Source organism: Vespa crabro, chromosome 5 (assembly GCF_910589235.1).
Source record: "Vespa crabro chromosome 5, iyVesCrab1.2, whole genome shotgun sequence".
In the NCBI taxonomy this organism is placed as follows: Eukaryota; Metazoa; Arthropoda; class Insecta; order Hymenoptera; family Vespidae; genus Vespa; species Vespa crabro.
This window is the reverse complement of record NC_060959.1, coordinates 11861355-11881564: the sequence shown is the minus strand read 5'-3', so window position 1 is coordinate 11881564 and position 20210 is coordinate 11861355. Positions and strand designations below refer to the sequence as shown.

The 20210-nt window shown below is 43.8% G+C and overlaps 2 protein-coding genes across 12 annotated transcripts in view; one reads left to right on the top strand and one right to left on the bottom strand.

The window, feature by feature from the left end:
- Nucleotides 1–24: 24 nt before the first annotated feature.
- Nucleotides 25–20210, bottom strand: part of LOC124424273 (insulin-like growth factor-binding protein complex acid labile subunit) — a 28534-nt gene continuing 8348 nt past the window's right edge. Inside the window, exons 1-2 of one of the 3 annotated variants that reach the window (XR_006942281.1) lie at nucleotides 4958–5033; nucleotides 25–151 (exon numbers count right to left, since the gene is read on the bottom strand). Coding sequence is in view for 1 of the 3 variants with exons in the window: in XM_046963087.1 (XP_046819043.1) it covers nucleotides 668–1681 (1014 nt within the window). In the remaining 2 variants the exon portion in view is untranslated. The other 2 variants (XM_046963087.1, XR_006942280.1) reach the window with 2 other exon arrangements.
- LOC124424270 lies at nucleotides 3987–20166 on the top strand. 9 transcript variants are annotated; one of them, XM_046963075.1, is made up of 12 exons: nucleotides 3987–5202; nucleotides 5270–5462; nucleotides 6218–6382; nucleotides 11232–11359; nucleotides 11494–11619; nucleotides 11866–12220; nucleotides 12312–12483; nucleotides 12581–12680; nucleotides 12831–13005; nucleotides 13177–13320; nucleotides 13642–13905; nucleotides 14237–20166. In XM_046963075.1, exons 1-12 carry the CDS (start codon nucleotides 4825–4827, stop codon nucleotides 19297–19299), a joined length of 7263 nt encoding a protein of 2420 aa, XP_046819031.1. In that variant the 5' UTR covers nucleotides 3987–4824; the 3' UTR covers nucleotides 19300–20166. The 9 variants fall into 9 exon arrangements, with proteins under 9 accessions (XP_046819031.1, XP_046819030.1, XP_046819035.1 ...); XM_046963074.1 differs by having other exon boundaries at nucleotides 3989–5202; nucleotides 12831–13020; XM_046963079.1 differs by lacking the exons at nucleotides 3987–5202; nucleotides 5270–5462; nucleotides 6218–6382 and adding exons at nucleotides 8240–8577; nucleotides 8674–10360 and having other exon boundaries at nucleotides 12831–13020.

The following is a 20210-nucleotide window of genomic DNA, read 5'->3' as shown; positions in this document are numbered from 1 at the left end:
GCAGCCTCTCGACTGAAGAAAGCATTTCGAGGATAGTAGGTTGTAGGAACGGTATGAATCGTAGGCGCGTACCAACCATAATCCATGGAAGTACTCCTATAGCAGGGATGTGGAAGAGGAAGGTCGTCTTGACGATATCCTTTGAATACCCCTATAAAGACGACGATCGATAGATCAGTATAGGCGCTTAGGTATATTTCTTCGTTGGAAAATCGATCGATATTAAATCGATAAATTTTACTTCCCAACAACTCGCTCGAGCTATTTGCCTATTTGCATAGTTTTCTCATAGTCGACTCGGAGACGCGTTACATACAGTTTATTTTAGTACATACGCATAACAGTCGCAGCTGCTTAACACATTTATCATTGCGCGTTCCACGTGACCGATATCGAACGATAAATTCTTTTCATGCACTTTTCGTGCGAGAGGTATATATATATATATATATATATATATATATATATATATATACGTGTGTGTGCGTGTGTTGCAAACGTTTCCTAAAGTCACTTAATACATTTTTTAAAAGCTATTACATTGCGACAAATTTCTCTAGGTAGAAACTCTAAACTGTTAATTGACTTTAATCGATATTATAATCGTAGGGGCTATTATACGCGTATACAATTTGTCACGAAGAGGTCACGATTTTGGACTGGACAATTACGATCTGCAGTCATAGGGTTCCTGAAAGAGAACGTTGGTACAATGATATTTTCCAGTGTGTTCGGAAAAATGTTCGACCAGTTCGTCGTTTATCTTGAAGCCGGGCTCTACGGTGACAATTTTCATTTTGGCGAAAGCCGACATGTCGACGTAACGAAGTTCGTTGTTATTCAAAAACAAAATCGAGAGATCGTCCAAACCCTCGAAGGTGTCCTTTTCGATCGCTTCGATCGCATTCCCGTTCAACCAAAGAGAATTTAAGCTCTTCAAATATCGAAACGCTCCAACGGGAAGAGATTGGAAACGATTCTTTCCAAGATCCAACTCGTTTATCTCATTAAGCCCACGGAATACATCCGGCTGGAAGGTGGATATTTTGTTTCTCGACAAGTAAAGTAGATCGATGTGGGGTAGCCCGGCGAAGGTGCCGATCGGTATTTCCGTTATACCATTAGAATCCAAGGCGAGCGTCTCCAATTGTCTCAAACCCTTGAACGCATTTCTCCTCAGCACGATATTGTTGTTGGTGGCATAGAGCTCGTGAAGTTCGGTCAAGCCCCTCCAAACGTTCGGCCGTAAGTAGGAAACGTTATTATAATCCAAGAGCAACGTCTCCAAATAATTTAATCCAGCGAAGGCGGCATCCTCGATGTCTCGGATCGAATTGTTTCGTAAATCCAAATACGTCAATTGATCGAGGGACTCGAAATAATGCTTCGAGAGGATCGATAAACCGTTGTTTCGTAAATAAAGGGCCGTCGAACTGTTGACTCGTAGAAACGCGTTCTTTCTGATATCCGTGATGGCAAGATCCTCTAGATGCAATTCCGTATCCTCGATCGTTTGAACGGCCTTTACGTCCTTAAATGCTACGCTCTCGAGTATTCCGTTCGAGAGACAAACGTGAAGATGATTATATACCTGACAATCGATTTCTTCGTCCGCATAAGCGTACGCGGATAACGGGTAAGACGAGAGAACTCGTAAGACGAGAACGAGAAAGCACAGCATGACGTTCGTCGTGACGTTCAACCGTGAAGCTGAACTTCCACTGACCCCGTGGGAGATCGTTTTCTCTTCATATAGACACGACTTCTCTCTCTCTCTCTCGTCGCATTTACCATTTCTCGAGATATCGTATTCTCGGCATAAATACGCCGATTGTCCGAGTTTCTCCCGTTTGAACCACGAAAGCTCGTAAAATCATTAAGATACTCGATATTCTTCCCAGGTCAGCCCTTTTTCTTACTTCGATGCGAGTAATGAATGCTTCGCGTTGGATCAAACTTAACGCAGGATATTCGATCGTTGTCGAATAATTTCCATCAGTCATCATTTCTATCTTATTTTGAAAAAAAAAAGAAAATTCGTTTAAACAACGACACATTGAAAAAAAAAAGAAAATAAATAAAACAATCAGATAGAAACGAAGAGAGAAATTCTTTTCTAACGAGGTAAAGTTTAATAACGATAAAGGCGATATTCGCAGCTAGGTTCGTACTTGGTGGATCCAATCGTCCAAAGGAAACTGACTCTTTACGGATAACAATGACTAATAATACACGAGGTATACGCGGTGACATACATAAAAACGCTTATTATTCGTGATAAGACTCGAACGGGTGCACGCAGTGATCGAGTACGGCCTGCTTATTAATAGCCGAGCGTTATCGTGCACTTAACGAGAATATCTCGCGGTAGACTTTACGACTAATTGCGAAGAATAAGGAATGGCGAGAGGAATATCGACGGTAAGGGAGGAAGGTTCAAATCCTTTCTATCTTCTATATACGAACCCAATAACTAATTAAGATCGATAGAAAAGGACTTAAATTGATTAAAGGGACTAATTGATTGCCCTTGGAAAGGGACTACCGTTTATTCGATTTATTAAAAATATTCTTTCTTCTTCCCTTATTTCTCTTCCCGATAAATGTTCTTCGATAAATTAAACGTAATACCCGTGTACCAGCGGGAAGAGGTTTTAAAAAAGGGCGTTCATCGAATTACTTTACGTATCGTTACGTCGGTCGAAAACCGGCACGCTCGAAGACGATCAATAAACGATTTCTCGATGCGAGCCGATTTCGCTTTCAGTTTCAAGTTTACTTTCAAATTCAACTTTTCTAACGATACACTCTTTCGGAGAAAGAGATAGAGAGAAGAAGTGGTCTAAGGTCAAGGAAAGGTTATCGGTTGTGTACCGATAGTAGAAAAGTTTTACGCTTGAAAGTGTTGGCGCAATTTTCCTTATTCCTTTAACAACTCCTTTCTCATGGATTTTATCGTGGCTCCTTCACTTATCGCCATACTCACTTGGATACATAAATCGCGTCGGGAGCTTGCACGTTCGATAAATTTCGTCGGTACGAGGACGCAATCCATCTTCCTCCGAAGAATCTTTTTCTTCGTTGCAAGGACAAGGAATTACGGACATTTCCGAAGATTTTCACATCGAAATCTAATTAACGCGACGAGATAGATAGACGTTGGGCTCATGGAAGAGGAACGATATATGATCGTCGGCCGCGATGGAATAATCTCCATCTTTGTTTCGCTACCATAGCTACGTTATTTCGATCGCGAATTGTGTACATCGATTTAACATTTGCTTTCCCGATACGGCCCACTTTCGATAAAGACCACTTTTTACGTTTACATCTTTTGCGTTGCACGAAATAAATGGTGAATAGAAAAGTCAACAAGGAGTATCTCCCATGGCAATTATCGCGGCTATAGCAATAAACGTTATTTATGATAATCTACTATTACGACACTTATCTGTCCGAAAGCTTCGAATACGTTCGTATTCCCTTTTCTCGGGTACTCGTCCGAGACTGAAAACTGTCGTAGTCGAACGGACGACGATCGTGAGAAGGAAAATAGTGAAAAAAGTAATGGAAATACGGATAGGGGTCCCCTTCGAAGTTTAACGATTAGAAAGGGGTCAATGAGCTTCACCAGGTAAATGATCAGCGCGAGCAACGGGCACCGTCCGCTTTAAATTCTTACGGCGTACGCTCGCGCGCTCGCTATGCTCGCGTTATCGTCGCAACCTCGTAACGATAAAGTTTTTCGTCGAGAACCGAAAAGCGAATTAATACGATCTCCTATAATATTGTACGAGTATAGATACGTACTCGTAAAAATAGGAGCTTTTCCGTTTCTTTGACTTCATTCTCTACGACGAAATGGATAAATAAGAAAGAAATTGGACAAATTTTCGTGAGCGAAGAGAAAAATTCGAGAAGAACAATAATTACTCGTGCATTACTGCAGCACAAAGAAAAAAGGAGGTATAATTTTTTTTCTCTTCCGAGGGATCAACTCTCCGAATCAAGAAGCGAACGGATGATAAATATAAGCGCAACGCGTCCGTTTAATTTATTCATTTCCACGTCCACGACCACTCAGCGATACGACAGTTAGAAATGTAGGTGTGCGCGGTTAATGAAGCGATTATCATCGCCGACGTTTCCAGTTGTGGTCTGGCTACCAGAAGGGTATTACCGGTTTGTGATAACGTCTAGAACGCTGTCCAGAACGAAATGCAGGAACTAGGCACGTTGTAGAAAGTGTTTTAGTATCGAAGACCAAGTGTGTTCGAGCGTTATAATGCAACATTATTTTCATCCTATCGATCTATCTAAGAAAAAGCTTGATCGGCCGTCTACGTAAGAGGAGTCCGGGCAAACGATAAGTACTACTACCCGTTAGATAAATTTAATTGCAACGGCATTGCCTTTGGCCCTGACGAGATCATTCTCGCATCGTTATCACGTTTCGTATCGTCGTTTGTTTCTTCCACGACTTCGCAGCGACAGTCTATTTTTCCCTATTCAAACCGCTTGTCGAAGGAAGAATCTGTTAGAACGACGCGTCAAGATTTCTGCCACGCTTGTCGACTTACAATTAGACGTATCTTTAATTACGTCGCGTGAAACTGAAATCTATCTTTCTATCGTGCGTACGAGAGCACGAAACGAGTGAACAGGGGACACGTGAAGGGGCGTTCTCACGTTCGTTCTATGCGTTTAATCAAATACATCGATTCCACCGACGTATCTATCTTTCTATAATATAAATTAACTGAATTGAAAAGCTCGTCGTCTAATTATAATTTCTAATGCGAAGAGGAGAACCGATCGTTCGACATGAATTGCAAAGTGATACCGCTGAAGAATCATTCCGAGATAAGTTATCGCGTGAAATGCGTCGCCGTGGAAAACGAAAGAGTTTTTGGCGACGTCTTTGTCACTCATCGAACGAGAAATATCGATTACTCACCGATCGGTTATCCCTTCTCTTCGATCCGCAAAACGAAAAAACGTAATTTGATCGAGCAAAGGTTCGAAGGTCCGGACTTTATGGAATTGAATAAAAAATTGCCGATTAGAAGAGCCAGCGAGAGCGTTACGCCGGCGATTAAAAGACAGATACGAAGGAGCAAGTCTATAGAAGGTGTTCCGAGTACTCGACGATTCGAAATGATCGTCGACGTTAAAAACGACAACTTGCGGAGGAGTCCAAAGGTACCCGTTGAATATCACACGTTTCTGCGATAAATCCAAGGACTTGTCTTATCCTATGTTATTGCAGAAGTATCCAGCGCCACTGGCGATACGAGATAACAAGGAGGAAGTACGGGTTTGTTCGCTCGTGGATCAGCTATTACTGGACATTTATGGTTTCCCGTCCGGTAGTCGTTCCGAGAGCGATTCCACAGCTTCTTCGTCCTTGAGACAACATCCGCAGCACCAATATTTACAAAAGGCTCGTCTCCTATTGAAAAGTAAGACTATTCAATGTGGAAGCGCACACAAACGATATTGATCCTTGGAGGGAGGAAAGCTATGATAAATGTCTTTTCATTCGTAGAGAACGTAGACGTCATTGTTCGAAATGCTTTTTTTTTCTCCCAGACGTCGTTTAGAGAGACGAGAGAGAGGGAGAGAGAGAAATAACTCGGGGACATAGTCCAAAGAAAGTTTAGCTTTCGTTTGAAAATTTGCAAGACTTTCTTATTCTCAGGGAAGGCGGGGGGGGGGGCGGAGAGGGGAGCTAAGCAAGAAGAAGAAGGCCTCGAATTTGCGATAAATTCACGAGAGAGAGAGAGAGAGAGAGAGAGAGAGAGAGAGAGAAATCAAAGACACCCTGAAATTAGTAAAGCCTCTTCAGGGTTCGGGAAGCTGACGAGACAAGAGGCTGTAGAAGCCAGACAGACGAGCGACCTCGTTGACTTCGAGACAAGAACGTTCCTCGACTTTAAGTGCCGTCCTGTTTTTTTTCCTTTTTTGTTTTTCTACCGTACACTCGTTTTCCTTTTTTTTTGTTCTTTTTTTTTTTCTTTTTATCTATACAAGCATTTCATCTACCTTGTTAAACTTAGCTATGCGAGGTAATAAAATCATAAAGCATCAACGACGGTAAAAAATCAAGTTTAAAGAATGTTTATCTACTTCCTTTTATTTCTACGATGACGTTTATGTTCCTCCTGGAGCAAATACTTTTCTATTCGAGACGAAAGTTAAATGACATTGTTTTCAGGCAAGACCGAGTTGCATGTATTGATAAAGATCTTGTACGATCATATTAATCACACCGGTGGATTGCTCGTTCGTCAACTGCGAAGAAAGGATTATCTAACTGCTAAACGTGACAAACAGTGCGACATCATCACCGCTAATTTGCAAGCGCATAGCGCGAAAAGAAGTAAGTAAAGGCTCGATCGTGATTTACTTTCTCCATATTGCGCACTCCTCTTCGCAGTCCTCTTCTCTCGTTTATTGCCTCGCTCGATAATACAAATTATATTGTACGATCGATAAGTTTAGTTTACTCGAGAACGAAATTACTCGTTGATCGGTTAACCGTCAAACTATTATTTGTTTAGTTAATGTAACATAGAAAACGATTAACGTTCTGCCTTTTAGCGAAACAACGTTACGAGCGTAATAACGTTACTACGATAAACTATGGACGGCGCATAATATAATTAATCTGCCTTTAACAGTACCTATAAAATGGTACTGTTTAAAAAGGTTTCCTCAATCTTCCTGATGTAAAATCCTGGTGTTTGGATAACGTTAGACAGGATTTATTGGAAGTTGAACATATTATTTATATTTGAATTCGAGACCGGAAAGCGTAGGAGTTACGACGAGTTCCCGTTTGGAATGAATCTCGCGTAATTTGAAAGTCAAAGTTCGATGGTAACGATAGGTTACTAGTAAGGATTTTAAATGACCGCCGTTTCTCTCTATCGCGCATGCACGCGCGAATAATTCTCAAGTACGGCGCTTATACGCGCTCTTTTATCATTCGATAAAGCCGAATCTTACCTGGGAGAATATATTTGGCAATGTCGCTTAAAAGAGAACGATATCAATGGGATTTTATTGGGAAATAAAAACGTTTCGATTAAGTTTCGCACAGCGAAGAATCTTTTTGCATCTCAGGAAGTAAATTCTCTTAAGCAAAAGTAAAAATATTATTGAAATACCTACATACGGAGTCTCGTAGCGGTGGATTAATAGTCGGATAAGTATTAAGTTAAAATAAATTATTTCTTTTTAAAGAGTATAGTAAATATAAATTCGCTCAGTATGTACTATGCATATAAAATGAACGGAGTGCAATGACGCCTACTACGCTCGTACGATCCGCTCCGGGTTCTTATTTACCTTCGAAGTACCGCGCTCCGTGGCGCGAATGATTTTTTTTTTTTTTATTAGAACAAATTTGTTGTAATCCATACGATTGAAAATCTATATACGATTGAAAATTCAAAGACAAAATAATAACGACGGTGAGACAATGAAGACTTGAACTCGCTTTCGTGCACACGACGACGATGCGGTGATCAATAATTAGACTTTGCCGCTTTTACGTCGTTAAACACGCATGCTCGGCGTATACTGCGCACGACCATAGTTCCTTACGCGGTGTGCCGCCACCTAAAGTCAGTTTTAACGACGTTTCCTGTATCTACGAGAATTTCGATATCCCCGACGATGTTTCTCCGGGAGTCTACGAACTAGCGAGACCTCGAATATGCAGAAATTGGAACGAACGAATAGCAATTAAATTACTTGCGAAATTAATTTCGTCGTTCGACCCTAAGCCGCGTAATCCTCTGTCGTTGAAAAGAAAACAAAGAAAGAGAACAAAACGCGTTCTCCTTGCAATGTACCGCTACTTATGACTAGGAGACTAGGAGTGACCCATAAAAGGAAACCGATCGATAAGTTCGTCGATCCATGATGCGAGATATGATCTTGCGCGAGGATTAAAATTATCCGCGGCCTTGTAAAAGAGAAATAAGAATCGATAATAAGATCTCTACGATATATTTCCCTTAAAATGGAATAGAGAGATGAAAGGAGTATCGAAACGATCGCAAAATAAATCAAAGAAAGTTCAAATTCCAGAGACTCTATTTCTCTCCCTGACGCATTTGTCTCGATGGCAACGGTATTTTTCGATGGAATCATCTCGGCGAGAAGGACGCATGCGCGACAAACGAGAGTAACGAAACGAGAGGATTGAAACGACGTCAAAGACGTGCATTAGGGTTCCAGTCTAGGGTTCGAGAGCCTAGCCGATATGTCGAGCTCCTACGAAGCCTATCCAGCGGAGCCTATCGCAACGGAGCTCTTACCGTGAAGAAACTAGCTCGACGACTATAGACACACTTTTATATCGGAAACGCGAACCTGCCTATCGCCGCCACCGCCGGCGTCGTAACCATCGACGGTGCTGCGCGCGCGCGCCCACACAGCACCACGACGGCTTCCACCTTTAGTCGTTCAGCTGACTCCAGTCGTATACGACTGTCGTTTATCGCGTCTTTTTTACCTCCCTTCCCCTCTCAAATTTGCGATTCGTTTCGAAGGATCCTTATCGAAGTAAAATTCAAACACATAGAATCGTTATCGTGCGAAACATTGACATATTTTAATTTCTAATTAAATTTTTCGTTGAACTTTTTCTTGTGTGAGAAGGAAGACGTCCAGAGATGAGCCAAAAGCTAAAGCTTCGCGTCCGGACTCTGATTCGACGTTAACCGGAACAGAATGACGTTGGACGTTTTCTACGTCGACTACGACATTTGACAAAGTGCTCAATCCTTTTTTTCTTCGCCAAAGAGACAGACGGACAGACGGGGAGAGAGAGCGAGAGAGAGAGAGAGAGAGAGAGGGAGAGTGAAGGAGAGAGAGAAGGGGAAGGATGGTAGGATGATCAAAGTTGATAATCGTCGAGAGAAAACGTGCCTCAATATTTCTTTGCAGCCTTCTCGTGAGCGTGCTCGCCGAATGAAAAAAGAACAAACTCGGGGTTCGTTGTCGCATCGATTCTTTCGTGAAACCTTCTCACCGACACACCGTTCTCTTTATTTTTCCTAAAAGTAAACATTTTTTTCGTGTATAACACGTTTTGTTAGCCTTCGTTAACGGCGATAGATACGATATCGAGCAATCTCCGTACGTCAGTGCACGTTACCAGTGCGATGGAACTCGTTCGACGGGATTATACATGAGATACGGTAGAGTTTCATTTTCTCCTGGTCGAAATTAGGTCAGCCCCTAGACGTATCGACAACGCAACGATTGTCCTTTTCTTCTCGTCGCGAACGAAAAGGGAATAAGTGTTTTTGGTGTAAAATTATACAGCTCGATCTCGTTCGCATCGAGGCTTACTCGTAAAGTCGTTAATTAATTCGTTTCAAGATGATGTTTATGTACTTGCTCGAGACGTTTATGTTTCTTCCCAACGACAGTCTGGTCGAGAACACGTTGACTATTAATAAACGAGGATCCTATCGAAAAGAATCAAGGATGCCTATGATTTATGTTCTTGTCGTAAAACACGGCAGTGCAATTTACATGATATTAGAATGATCTCCATCTATACACGCACATATGTATACACGTAGATGACATAGTTTCTAACAGGTGGTGCGGTCGCGCGTATATAAGCTTCAAGGAAATGTTGTCTAGCGAAGAATGTGTAAATTCACGCGGACGTTTCCCTTTTCTTTTTTCTTTCTTTCCCTCCGCCCGCCCCCTCTTTCCATCTTTCTCTTTGTTCCGTGTTCCTCTAGATTCGTTCAACCTAACGCGGCTATCTTTTGCTCTCCTCTACGGCCGGTGTCTAGCCGGTTTGTCCTTTCATGCCAATAATAAAAAGCCACGTGCTGCCGTTGGTCTTTCGCGGCGGAGCAAACGTTACGTAAGACGACTCGGCGGTATCGTGGAAAGTGCGAAAGATGACAAAGTTCCTTTCTACGGACGCGAACGTGGCATCCGAATAATCGAGATGACAAAATTAGCCGAACTAATCGTACCTATTTCTTTTTAATCGCAGCCCCATCGACCTATATGTCTATGTGTGAACTTTTCAGAGCCTTAGCGAAAGCGGAACTCCTATGGGAAAAGTTTCGAAAAGCGCTAGCGATGATTCCAAGGCGATGAATCGAAGGACGAGATATCATGAGACACGAAAACGGTTGAAGGGCGGCGCGTGCACGCGATATAATAAGAGGCAGGGCAGATGAAAAGATGAGAAAATGAAGAAGAAAGAGAGGCGTTTCTAATTGGAGAATGAGCGGTTTTTTCAACTCACTCAAAAACCTCGCGTCGGCAGCCGCGTACGCAGGAAGCTCTGCTTCGAGATATCAAGAGCTGGAAGGTGAAATAATATTCTACGAGTTCGTTCGTTCGTTCGTTCGTTCGTTCGTTTTTTCTTTTGTTCCTTCTTCCTCCCGTCTTCTCTCTCCGCGACAATTAGCCGATAATATTCCCCGGAGAGACATTGGTACGTTATTTCAGCCGTTATTTCGCGTATATTACGCGTTCGAACGGATTTCTACGAGAAGCCTTTTTCAATTAAAAAAAGAAATGAAGAAGGTGAAAAGTTGTAAATGAAAAAAGTTGATCGCGAATAAAACATTCCCGAACGAGTTGAAAATGCCCGTCGGTGATTTTCAACCGCGGGCTTATCTGGTGGTGACGTTGCCGCGTGGAAAAAGATAATGTCTTATCTACGCTAATTTGCCTATACGCACGATTATACACCCGTGGTGCCTGCCCGTTGTAATACGTTCGCGTTGACTTCGTCACACAGTTAAATAATGTCGTTTAATGTCGAAAACGTTTCTTCCGTATTTTTGGGGCAACCATTCTTCGTCCCAACCATTTATCAATGATAATCGTCGTAAAAGGAAAAGAATTTCATATAGAATTCATATGGAAAAGATAAAGAATTGATAGGAGGCGCGTTATTAAAGCGCGTATTAAACGGCGCGTGACGCGGCAAAAAGTCAAAGTACTCGGCTAGTTAGTAGGATGTTATTTCTTAGATTCGCAGCGCGAATACTTTCGCGTGAACTTTGACTTTCTCGATAAATGACGTGGATGACGTGGCCACGTGTACGCGGACGTACGTACGTGCGTATGGGGAAAAGGGGAAGGAGAAGAGAAAAAGAAAAATAGGAAGCGAGGGAAGAGGGAGGATCCCTCTCTTCGTCACCCTATCCGTATTCGTATTATTTCGATTTCAGTCGAAGATACGAAGATGAGATTTAGCTTGACTCCTCAGCCAGGGGAAAGTGGATTTCAACAATGGCTGGACGCGATGAAGATGGTAGCGCGTTTGCCAGGAGGCATACCAGCGGAATTTCGAAAAAGAGTAAGCACAAAGGGACGCTTAATATCTGTCATTTCGAGTCTTCCTAAATTTCCGAAAACCCTTTGAGAAATTGTCAATTTTGATAAGAAAGAAATAAGAAAAGTAACAAAGAGTTCACGGGGAATCTTTGACAGCTTTGGCTGACACTGGCGGAACGTCATCTGGATCAGCGGGGTGTAGATTGGAAGCAGGCTGAAAAGGTTTGCTTCAACGAGTGGAGTAATCCCGACGACGAGGAGCTCGGTATACAAATCGTTAAGGTAAGACAACTGATAAATAAGCTAATTATTATCGTTTTCTCTAACCCAACCGGTTCTTATCTCATTTATATATATTTTTTTTCTCTTTTCCTTTTTCTTATCTTACATTACGTTACCGAACGAGAAGCAAACGGATGAATTTTTGTTTTTTTTTCTTTTTTTTTTTTTCTCGGCGGCCATTAGTAAACGATAAGCGCAGAGGTTGCGTACGAAGACGATCGGGGAATACTGATTACCACTTTTCAGGATCTTCACAGAACGGGCTGCAGTTTGTTTTGCGGAGCAGCTGGACGTGACAATCAAGCCGTGCTACGTCGAGTATTGCTCGGCTTTGCGCGATGGAACAAGTCGGTCGGTTATTGTCAAGGATTGAACGTATTGGCGGCTCTTGTATTGCAAGTGATGGATCGCGCTGAATCATCGGCCGTGAAAGTGATGATTTATCTAATAGAGGGTGTCCTACCGGAAGGTTACTTTGCCGACAATCTTCGCGGGTTATCCGTCGACATGGCCGTTTTTCGTGATCTTCTTCGTTCGAGAATGCCGAAATTATCCAAGCACCTTGAGATTTTGCAAAGCGACGCGAAGGATAAGGCTACTGGTAGCGTAAATTGGACGCTAAGGCCTGCGATTAAATTTTCGATTAAACTTCGATCGAGCCGTTTTAATTACCGGCGAACCTTTTGTTGCAGGTAGCAGCTACGAGCCACCTCTCACGAATGTCTTCACCATGCAATGGTTCCTCACGCTCTTTTGTCATTGCTTGCCGCAAGACGCGGTACTCCGCGTTTGGGATTTAATATTTCTCGAGGGCGACCAAGTGCTCCTAAGGACGGCTCTGGCCATTTGGGAGAGTCTTTCCGAGTACGTACAGTCAATTCTATTCACGATCCCGAAATAGAAATTCTCGTTGTCCGTTCGTTAATAACGAACCTCTGTCAGCTCACCGATCTTCTTTCAGCCGTATTATGACCGTTACGTCGGCGGACGAGTTTTACAGTATCATGGGCGTTCTCACGCGAGAAATGTTGGAATTTACGGATACGAATAATCTTATAAAGGTCAGTTGCGAGACTAGCACGCTTCGTATGCCGTATGCCCTTGAATATATGTCGATTTAATCGATCGACGTTTACTTTTCTCTCTCTCTCTCTCTCTCTCTCTCCCCCCTTAACCTTCATACTTTACGACGTAACGATTATTTTCTATAGAACATCGTCAGTTTGGGACCATTGCACGGCGTGACAGGACTTCGTGAAAAGCATAGGTATAATATTACACCGTGGGCACGGAAATTAAGCGACGACGAGGACAGCGATACCGAGGAAGACGAAAGATTAGCCGTGGCCGCTGCTATGTTCAGTATGGCACAGCGATTGAAGAAAGGTGAACTTTTGAGTGGTAATTGAGCAAACGTCAATTCTGATTATACGAAATATTATTTCCTAGCGTAATCTACGGGAGATAATCCATGATCGAGACTTTTATTAGCATCAAGGTAGATTATTAATTCGTCCTCGAAGGAAAATAATCTAATGTTAAAATATTCATTCGTAGAGCACATTTCCTCGACGGTGGGAGCGATACAAGCGATGGCTCCTGGCAACGATCGGGAACGTCTCGCTTTGGACATCAGTACGTTGAAACAACAGTATGCTAAGCTTCGAGAACGACAACGGCAAGCTCATATTATACTATCTGGTAATTATCAGAAGCCCCATATCCGAATAATCGGAGCGAGCGAGCGCTCGAGCCGTCTCATTGGTAAATTTCGTACCGAAATGCGAGGCGAGGCGGGCTAAACGATCGTCCTCGCGATTCTCGAGTCGAAACGAAATATTATCGAAGAGAATCGATTCGTTGATCGATCTCGTTGTTCGAAGGGCAAGAGAGCATCGAGCAAGCAAGCACACCTTGTTATGTTAATCCCTTGCTACTCGATTATGCTTACTGGCGATGTCCTAGAAGACTTCTCATAATTAGATTTTGAATATCGAAAGAGTTCTCCGTTTGATATTATAGCGGCGTGCGCGAGACAGTCGATGGTTCCACCGCCCACTTCTCAGGCCATGAATCACCTGTTAGTCGGTAAGAATGCCCTGGTCAGTGGAAAGAATCGATCCCTCGGTTTGTCAGCTGCTACGACCCCTTCCAAGACGAGACCGGTCGTTCTTCAAGGTCCACGGGTTACGAGTAAAAAGGAGAGACAACAACAGCAAGTCGTCACTTTGCATTGGAAGGACACGAAGAGGCAGCAGAAACACAAGTTTGGAGAGACAGCTGCCGGTATGAAAAAAAAGAGAAAAAAGAAAAATCACTTATCTCTATCCCGCGTCAATTTACCGCGACTTTTATTTATTACGATCGTTCTCATTCGATCTCTTTTATTCTATCGTACGAGTCGCGCGGGTATGTAGAATCCTTTCTTACCGACCGCCGTCGTCTTAGCAGTTCTCGCACGGTAAAAAAGATATTTTTCTTTCGTTTTATTTTTCAACGACCTCGGATCGGAATGCGTATATCGCGGTAAGTTACATCGATAACGTTTCGATAACCTTCACGAACCCTTGCCATTGGATAATCTGCCTTATCGATCGATCTTTTTCATTCGTCGTAGAGACTACGAGATGCAACGAGAAGTTGCCGGCCGAATCGAAGCCGAAGCCGGAGACGGCGGACGAGGTAACGTCACCGAAAAGCGGGCTCAACGACAGTGACAGCGACAGCACGTCGACCGAGCTCTGCGACGAGGTCGATCGATGCAGCGACGTCGACAGCGAGGAGCTAACGTCAGCGTCTGACAATTATTACGTCATGGCGAGCGAAGAGGAGAAAAGCGGGAGGGTCGAGGGTTCTTCGACCTCGGCCAATTCGCCCGTTCGTGACGCGACGGCTCCTTCCCGTGACGTCATAGCGGGAGATAGTCCCGATACCTCCTCGTCGATAGCCAAAATCACCGATCAAATAAGAAGATTATCGGCCGAGGATGACAATAATACGATGGTTCCTCAAGCGCTTTTAAAGGGCGAAACCAAGAAAGAAGACGATTGCGTTAAGAGAGGAGCGTCGCTCGAGACTTCGCTAGAAGCGATGATACCTTCGAAGTGTCCAAACGGAGTCGACGAGAAGAGGAACACTTTAGGTTCCTTCCTAAACGACGATCAGGATTATTTTCAATTTAATTACGGCGAATCAAAGGCTAGCTATATTCCGACGAATAAGGACGAGGAATCCGTTGGAGGGAACGACGACGACGACGACGACGACGTTGGAGGGACGACCAACTCGGATCTCGGATCTCGAACAAAAGTTCGCGATTACGATGGCAGATACGCTGCCGGTCCGTCCGACGATTTCATTTCCAAGGATATATCTTACGACAAGATGGAGGACAAGAGGGAGAAACGTTTCGAACTGACGTTTTCGAATTCTTACAAGACCAAGGAAGGATCCTTGGACAGTTATAAAAGCATAGATTTTAAATCGTCGAATACAATTGAGACAGAAGATCTAAAGATTTCGCGGGATTCTTACAGTTCTATACGTAGTCCCTCGGTAGAGACGGATTTTAAAGTTTCCTTGCTTTCTTATAAATCGTTGAAATCGTCGATCGATACGAAAGATAAAGCTTTGGATAAGTGCGAGTCGTTAAAATCACCAAATAAAATGAATCAACGGGCCGACGCGTCTCTACGTTCTTACGAAACATTAAATTCACCCGAGACGAGTAAAACACGATTTGGCATATCTTTGGATTCTTATAAATCTTTAAGATCGTCGGATGCGACGAACGAGAAGCTTTACGAGACAACGTCTTTGGACAACTCTTACGGATCTTTTAAATCGTCGAACTTGAACGAGAAACGCCTCGAAACATCATTGGATTCCTTTAAAATAATCGTTCATAATAATTCGGAGACGAACGACAAAACGTTTCAGGAATCGTTGAGTATTTACAATTCTCAATTGAAATCGCCGAACGCGAAGAACGAGGAAAGTTTCGAAAGTTCCGCGAGGACTTACGCGAACGTTTTCGGCCAGATTCCCAGGAGAGATATTTCGTTGGACGTTACGTCGACGGGTCCGTCGATTCTGTCCGGACAAAGTTTTTACGCGTCGAAGACTTACGTCGTCGGCCATCTTCCGATAAACTCGCCGATTAACGTGGATCAAAAGGGAAATACCACGAGCCGTAGTGTCCTCCCTTACAGCACGGCCTTAATTGACGATCCCGTAGCCATCGGGACGGTTAGAAATTCGGATAGGCCAGGAGACGAAAAGCCTTGGAGCTTGGAAGGCAATGTGCTGCCCTCCACGGAGACAACTAGGAAGAAGAGCCCTAGAACGCCGGATAGTTTAGAAAAGTCGTTTAGCTCGGGCGAGACGATGGGCCCGGATTCTAAGGCCTCGAGTATGACCGTCAGTCCAAGGACGCCGATTAAATCGGTCTCCCGAGAGTTCTCCACGGACAAGTCCGTCTGTTCCTCGATAAGCTCGGACTCGAAGACCCTCGTACTTTTGTCAACGACCGATTCCGACCTGGCCAGAGGGAGTCCAAGATTGGAAGGGAAGAGATCGTCCTACGAAAGATCGACGAGCCCGTCGACGCCATTCAGCACTGACTCGCTCAAGTACAAATCAGATTCGAGCCCGAAATTAATCGTAAGCAGCTCCAGCGACTGCAGCTGCAGTCCGAGCAAAATGAAGTCTTCCGAGAGGTCCTTCAGTTCGGACCTTCGATCGCCTATAAGTGCCAATTCTATAAAATACACGTCTACGAGCTACGGGAAACGAGGTCAAGATAATATTTCGGACTCGTCCATCGATCCGAGCACGGCCGTCTCGCCGTTTTATCCGATCGCACATCCCAATCGGAAGACTCCGTCGCCTTACGGCCTTTCCAAACGTAGATCCAGCCGCGAAGGGGGGAGCGCGACCGAAGGGATCTCGCCGGAACAAAGATTCGCCGTTTCAAAGGATTCGGGCAAGTCTGCGAACGGCGCCAATGGTACCAACTCGGACTCCGGGACCTCGAGGATATTCGAAAGCAAGGAGGAAAGTGACATTTCGAGGAAGAATTCGTGCTTGAACGCGTTCGAACGGGAGAAAAGCGATCGTAGAGTTTACGAATTCGGAGCCGGCTCGATTCTTTATAGAAACGAAAACGAGGAAGGGTCCACGGAGGATAACGGCGACGATCGCTCGTCCGAGAAAGACACGGTATCTCAGTTGCCTCGGGAACAATTGAACAAGCATTTCATGAATCTTCATTTCAGGCACAAGGACCGCTCGAAATTATTGGAAAGAAGTTCCAGCAGTCTGGATCGAAGATTCGCGGATTTGAAATCTTCGGTGTCTACGGACGAGCTCTCGGTGTCGATCGTAAAGAAAAGATCGAGTGACATATTGGAAGACATGAAGCATCTCGAGGCTAAGGCCTTCGGCGACGGACCTTCCGAGAGCATAGGCATACTCCTCGGCAAGAAGAACAGTCACATATGGGAGGATTTTAAGAATCTCGAGGCCAGACGACAGGACAATTTCAGCAATTCGGCAAGCGGCTTCTCGAGACATCGTCTCGACATTGGCGAACCGTACAACGGCCTAGACAACGCTAGAAAGTCGTGCTACGTCGTGCGCCCAAAGATAAATATAGACGAGAGCATCGACAGTATCCTAAAGACGGTCTCGCGTAACAAGATTAACGGGAACGACGATGGTGGCCACGTGGATGGTCGGCAGGACGAGGAGGACGAGGAGAACGACGGTAGAGAATCGAAATTGGGCGTTTGGACGAAGGTGAAGCCGAGAAAGAGGGGCGGTAACAACGGCCGGAGGAGTAGCGACAGGGCCTTGAAAATAATCCAAGAAAATTCGGCGATCCTACAAAAGATCCTGGCGTGTCAGGCGAAAAAACGTCTACCCGATCTCGAGGAAATAACGAAGGAGATTACGATCAGCCCTATAAACGAGGAAATCTCCAAGATATTCAGTCCTATATTGGAGAAGATGGGATTGAACGAGGACGAGATAAGCGAGGAATTGGCGCGAATTAATTTCAAAGATTTCGACGATATGACGGGTACGAGCATTTCCGAATTCGATGCGAAGATCAACGACGAACTATCGAAGCTTTCCTTGATAGACGAGACCGAGCGCTTGGACGATCTCGACGTTGACGAGATCGTGTCCAAGGAATATTTCGACACGCGTGAGGCCCTGATAGATAGGAAGATTAACGAGGAACTGTCGAAACTCTTGGCGAATTACGAGGAGGAACCGCGACTGAGCGTGGCGACGTTGGAAAAGGGTTCATCCAGTCAGAACGTAAGCGACACCGAGGGCCTCGACTTGACCAGCATCTCGACGAACGTATTTTCCTACAAATCGTCGAATGATTCTATCGAGACGAGGAGCGAGCAAGGCTCCTCTAGCCAGGAAATTCCGTCGGTTCAGCCGGAAAGGTATCCTCAATACGCCGCCGGTCAGCCTTACTCATCGTCGAGCTACGTAAGAGATTTGTCGCCTAAAAGCGACATAGACATTTACAGGGAGCTCGAAAAATTGGACAAAATATCCTCGGCACAGGTTATACCCGACACCCCGTTGGACGTTCCAACGAAAATCTTGTCACCGGTTGCGATTGCTTACGTCGCTAACGTTTCTCCTTACACCTCCGACGTAACGATACGATATTCGCCGAAAACTACGTTCAGGGATGCTTCCCCATTGAAGCAGGGATCCTCTTACGATTCATACAAGAGCTTCGATTTTAAAAGCAATCTGTCCCCAAGGAGGATACCCACTAATACGTACACACCGCGTCCCTACGACAATGCGCTTGATTCGAATTTCGAGTACTTTGATCGCGAGCCTACCGTCTCCACGAATTCCCTCTACGCCGACGTACACCCGAAGAGTCCTATTTTAACGAAGGAATCCTTGGAATTTCGAGTGAGATACGACGACAACGAGTCGCCAACGCTAAATATCACCGACGTTCTACCGACCGAGCCCAAACAAATGGCTATGGAGAAAAGTGTTTTGTATTTCGGCGATCCAACTAACGACCCCAACAAGTCCACCACCAGTAACGAATCAAGAGCCATTCCTGCCAGTTCCTTTATCGATTATTCCAACGAAACTAGCAACGTCTTATGTCGCAGCTACGAGCCGGCATCGTCGCCTATGGGAAATTATATTCGCGACAAGAATACCGATTACGACAGAGTGATATCTGGCATGGTAGAAAGCGAATCGAACGTTGGAACCTATTTGCGAGATTATCATCCTGCTCCTTCTCCAAATCGGCGATTCGATCAACCCTTCCCACCGGCCATTGACTATCTCTCTTCGAAACTATCACCCGGCATCGCCGACGAAACCAAACGACCTGTCTCTCATCCTGACTTTCCAGAGAAGATAACGATCGGCGGCCAATACACCGAGTCGCTACCTATCAGAGGCTCCAGTTGTTACAAAAAATCCTCTTTGAGTTTGGCCAATATAGGACGATCGAGCAAAAGCGGGGATGATAGCCTGAACGTCAGCCCAAGTCCGAAGGCTCAATTCAATCCGTTCCCGGTGAAGAATACGTCGAAGAAGCCGAAAGAGTTGGCTCTTAAATTAGGTCTCTACTCGCCAAAAAATTCGCCGAGCGGCCCCTCGAGAAGATCGTAGTGGATAGCTTTGCTTGTCTCTCTTTACATTCTCCGAGAAGATATGTACGTTTTGTATATATATATATATATACATATATATATATACATATACATATATATATATATATATATATATATATATATATATACATATAAAATATATTTTATTTTTCCTTCGATGATCCACGAAGGTTCAGTTACGACGAGAAAGCCTACATGCGATGGAAAAAGAAACAAATACAAAACGATCTTGCATCGTTGATGTCCAAGCGCGATGTTTTATACACATCAATCGACGCATACACTCGCATAACTTCCTTTTTTAAATCGACAGGCAAGCCTAAATCTCTCCTATTCCTCGTTTGTTTTTGCCTGATGATATAATTGTAAGATTGAAATATCGACTAGTATTAATTGTTAAGTTACGCGAAGAAACAAGGAATAGCTCTGCGCCAAGTTTCTCTCGCTCCAAGTTTCAAATCAATTGGAATAATGAAATGTGGCGAAAAGGCCACTTGAAAGATTAGCTTTCCGTAAGTGGTACGATAACGAGCAGTTGACGTTTGATCTTGTACCTGTAATTCCAAGTTACTATCAGTCGCATTACGACGTTTAGCCCGTTGTTTCATTAACGAATTCGTTTCTACCTTTACCACTTGCGAAAGTTTTTTAAGAGAAAGAGTTAAGAACGACAAGCGCTATGAAACACTGAAATTTTCCAATAAATGCCTTTGGCTCCCTCCAATTTTGCTGATTATGCGCATATATGTTTATGTGTGTATACATACACATATACATATACATATACGTATACATATGCGTATACATATACATATACATATACATATACATACATACATACATACATATATATATATATATATACATATATTAAATTATATTATATGAAATTATATTATATATAACATT

What these genes read in the sequence shown, in the direction of transcription:
- LOC124424270 (XM_046963074.1), top strand. Translation starts at nt 4,825, where the DNA reads ATGAATTGCAAAGTGATACCGCTGAAGAATCATTCCGAGATAAGTTAT. An exon ending in TCGGTATACAAATCGTTAAG is followed by an intron (nt 11,620 to 11,865) that starts GTAAGACAACTG and finishes ACCACTTTTCAG; the next exon opens with GATCTTCACAGAACGGGCTG. An exon ending in AGCTCATATTATACTATCTG is followed by an intron (nt 13,321 to 13,641) that starts GTAATTATCAGA and finishes TTGATATTATAG; the next exon opens with CGGCGTGCGCGAGACAGTCG.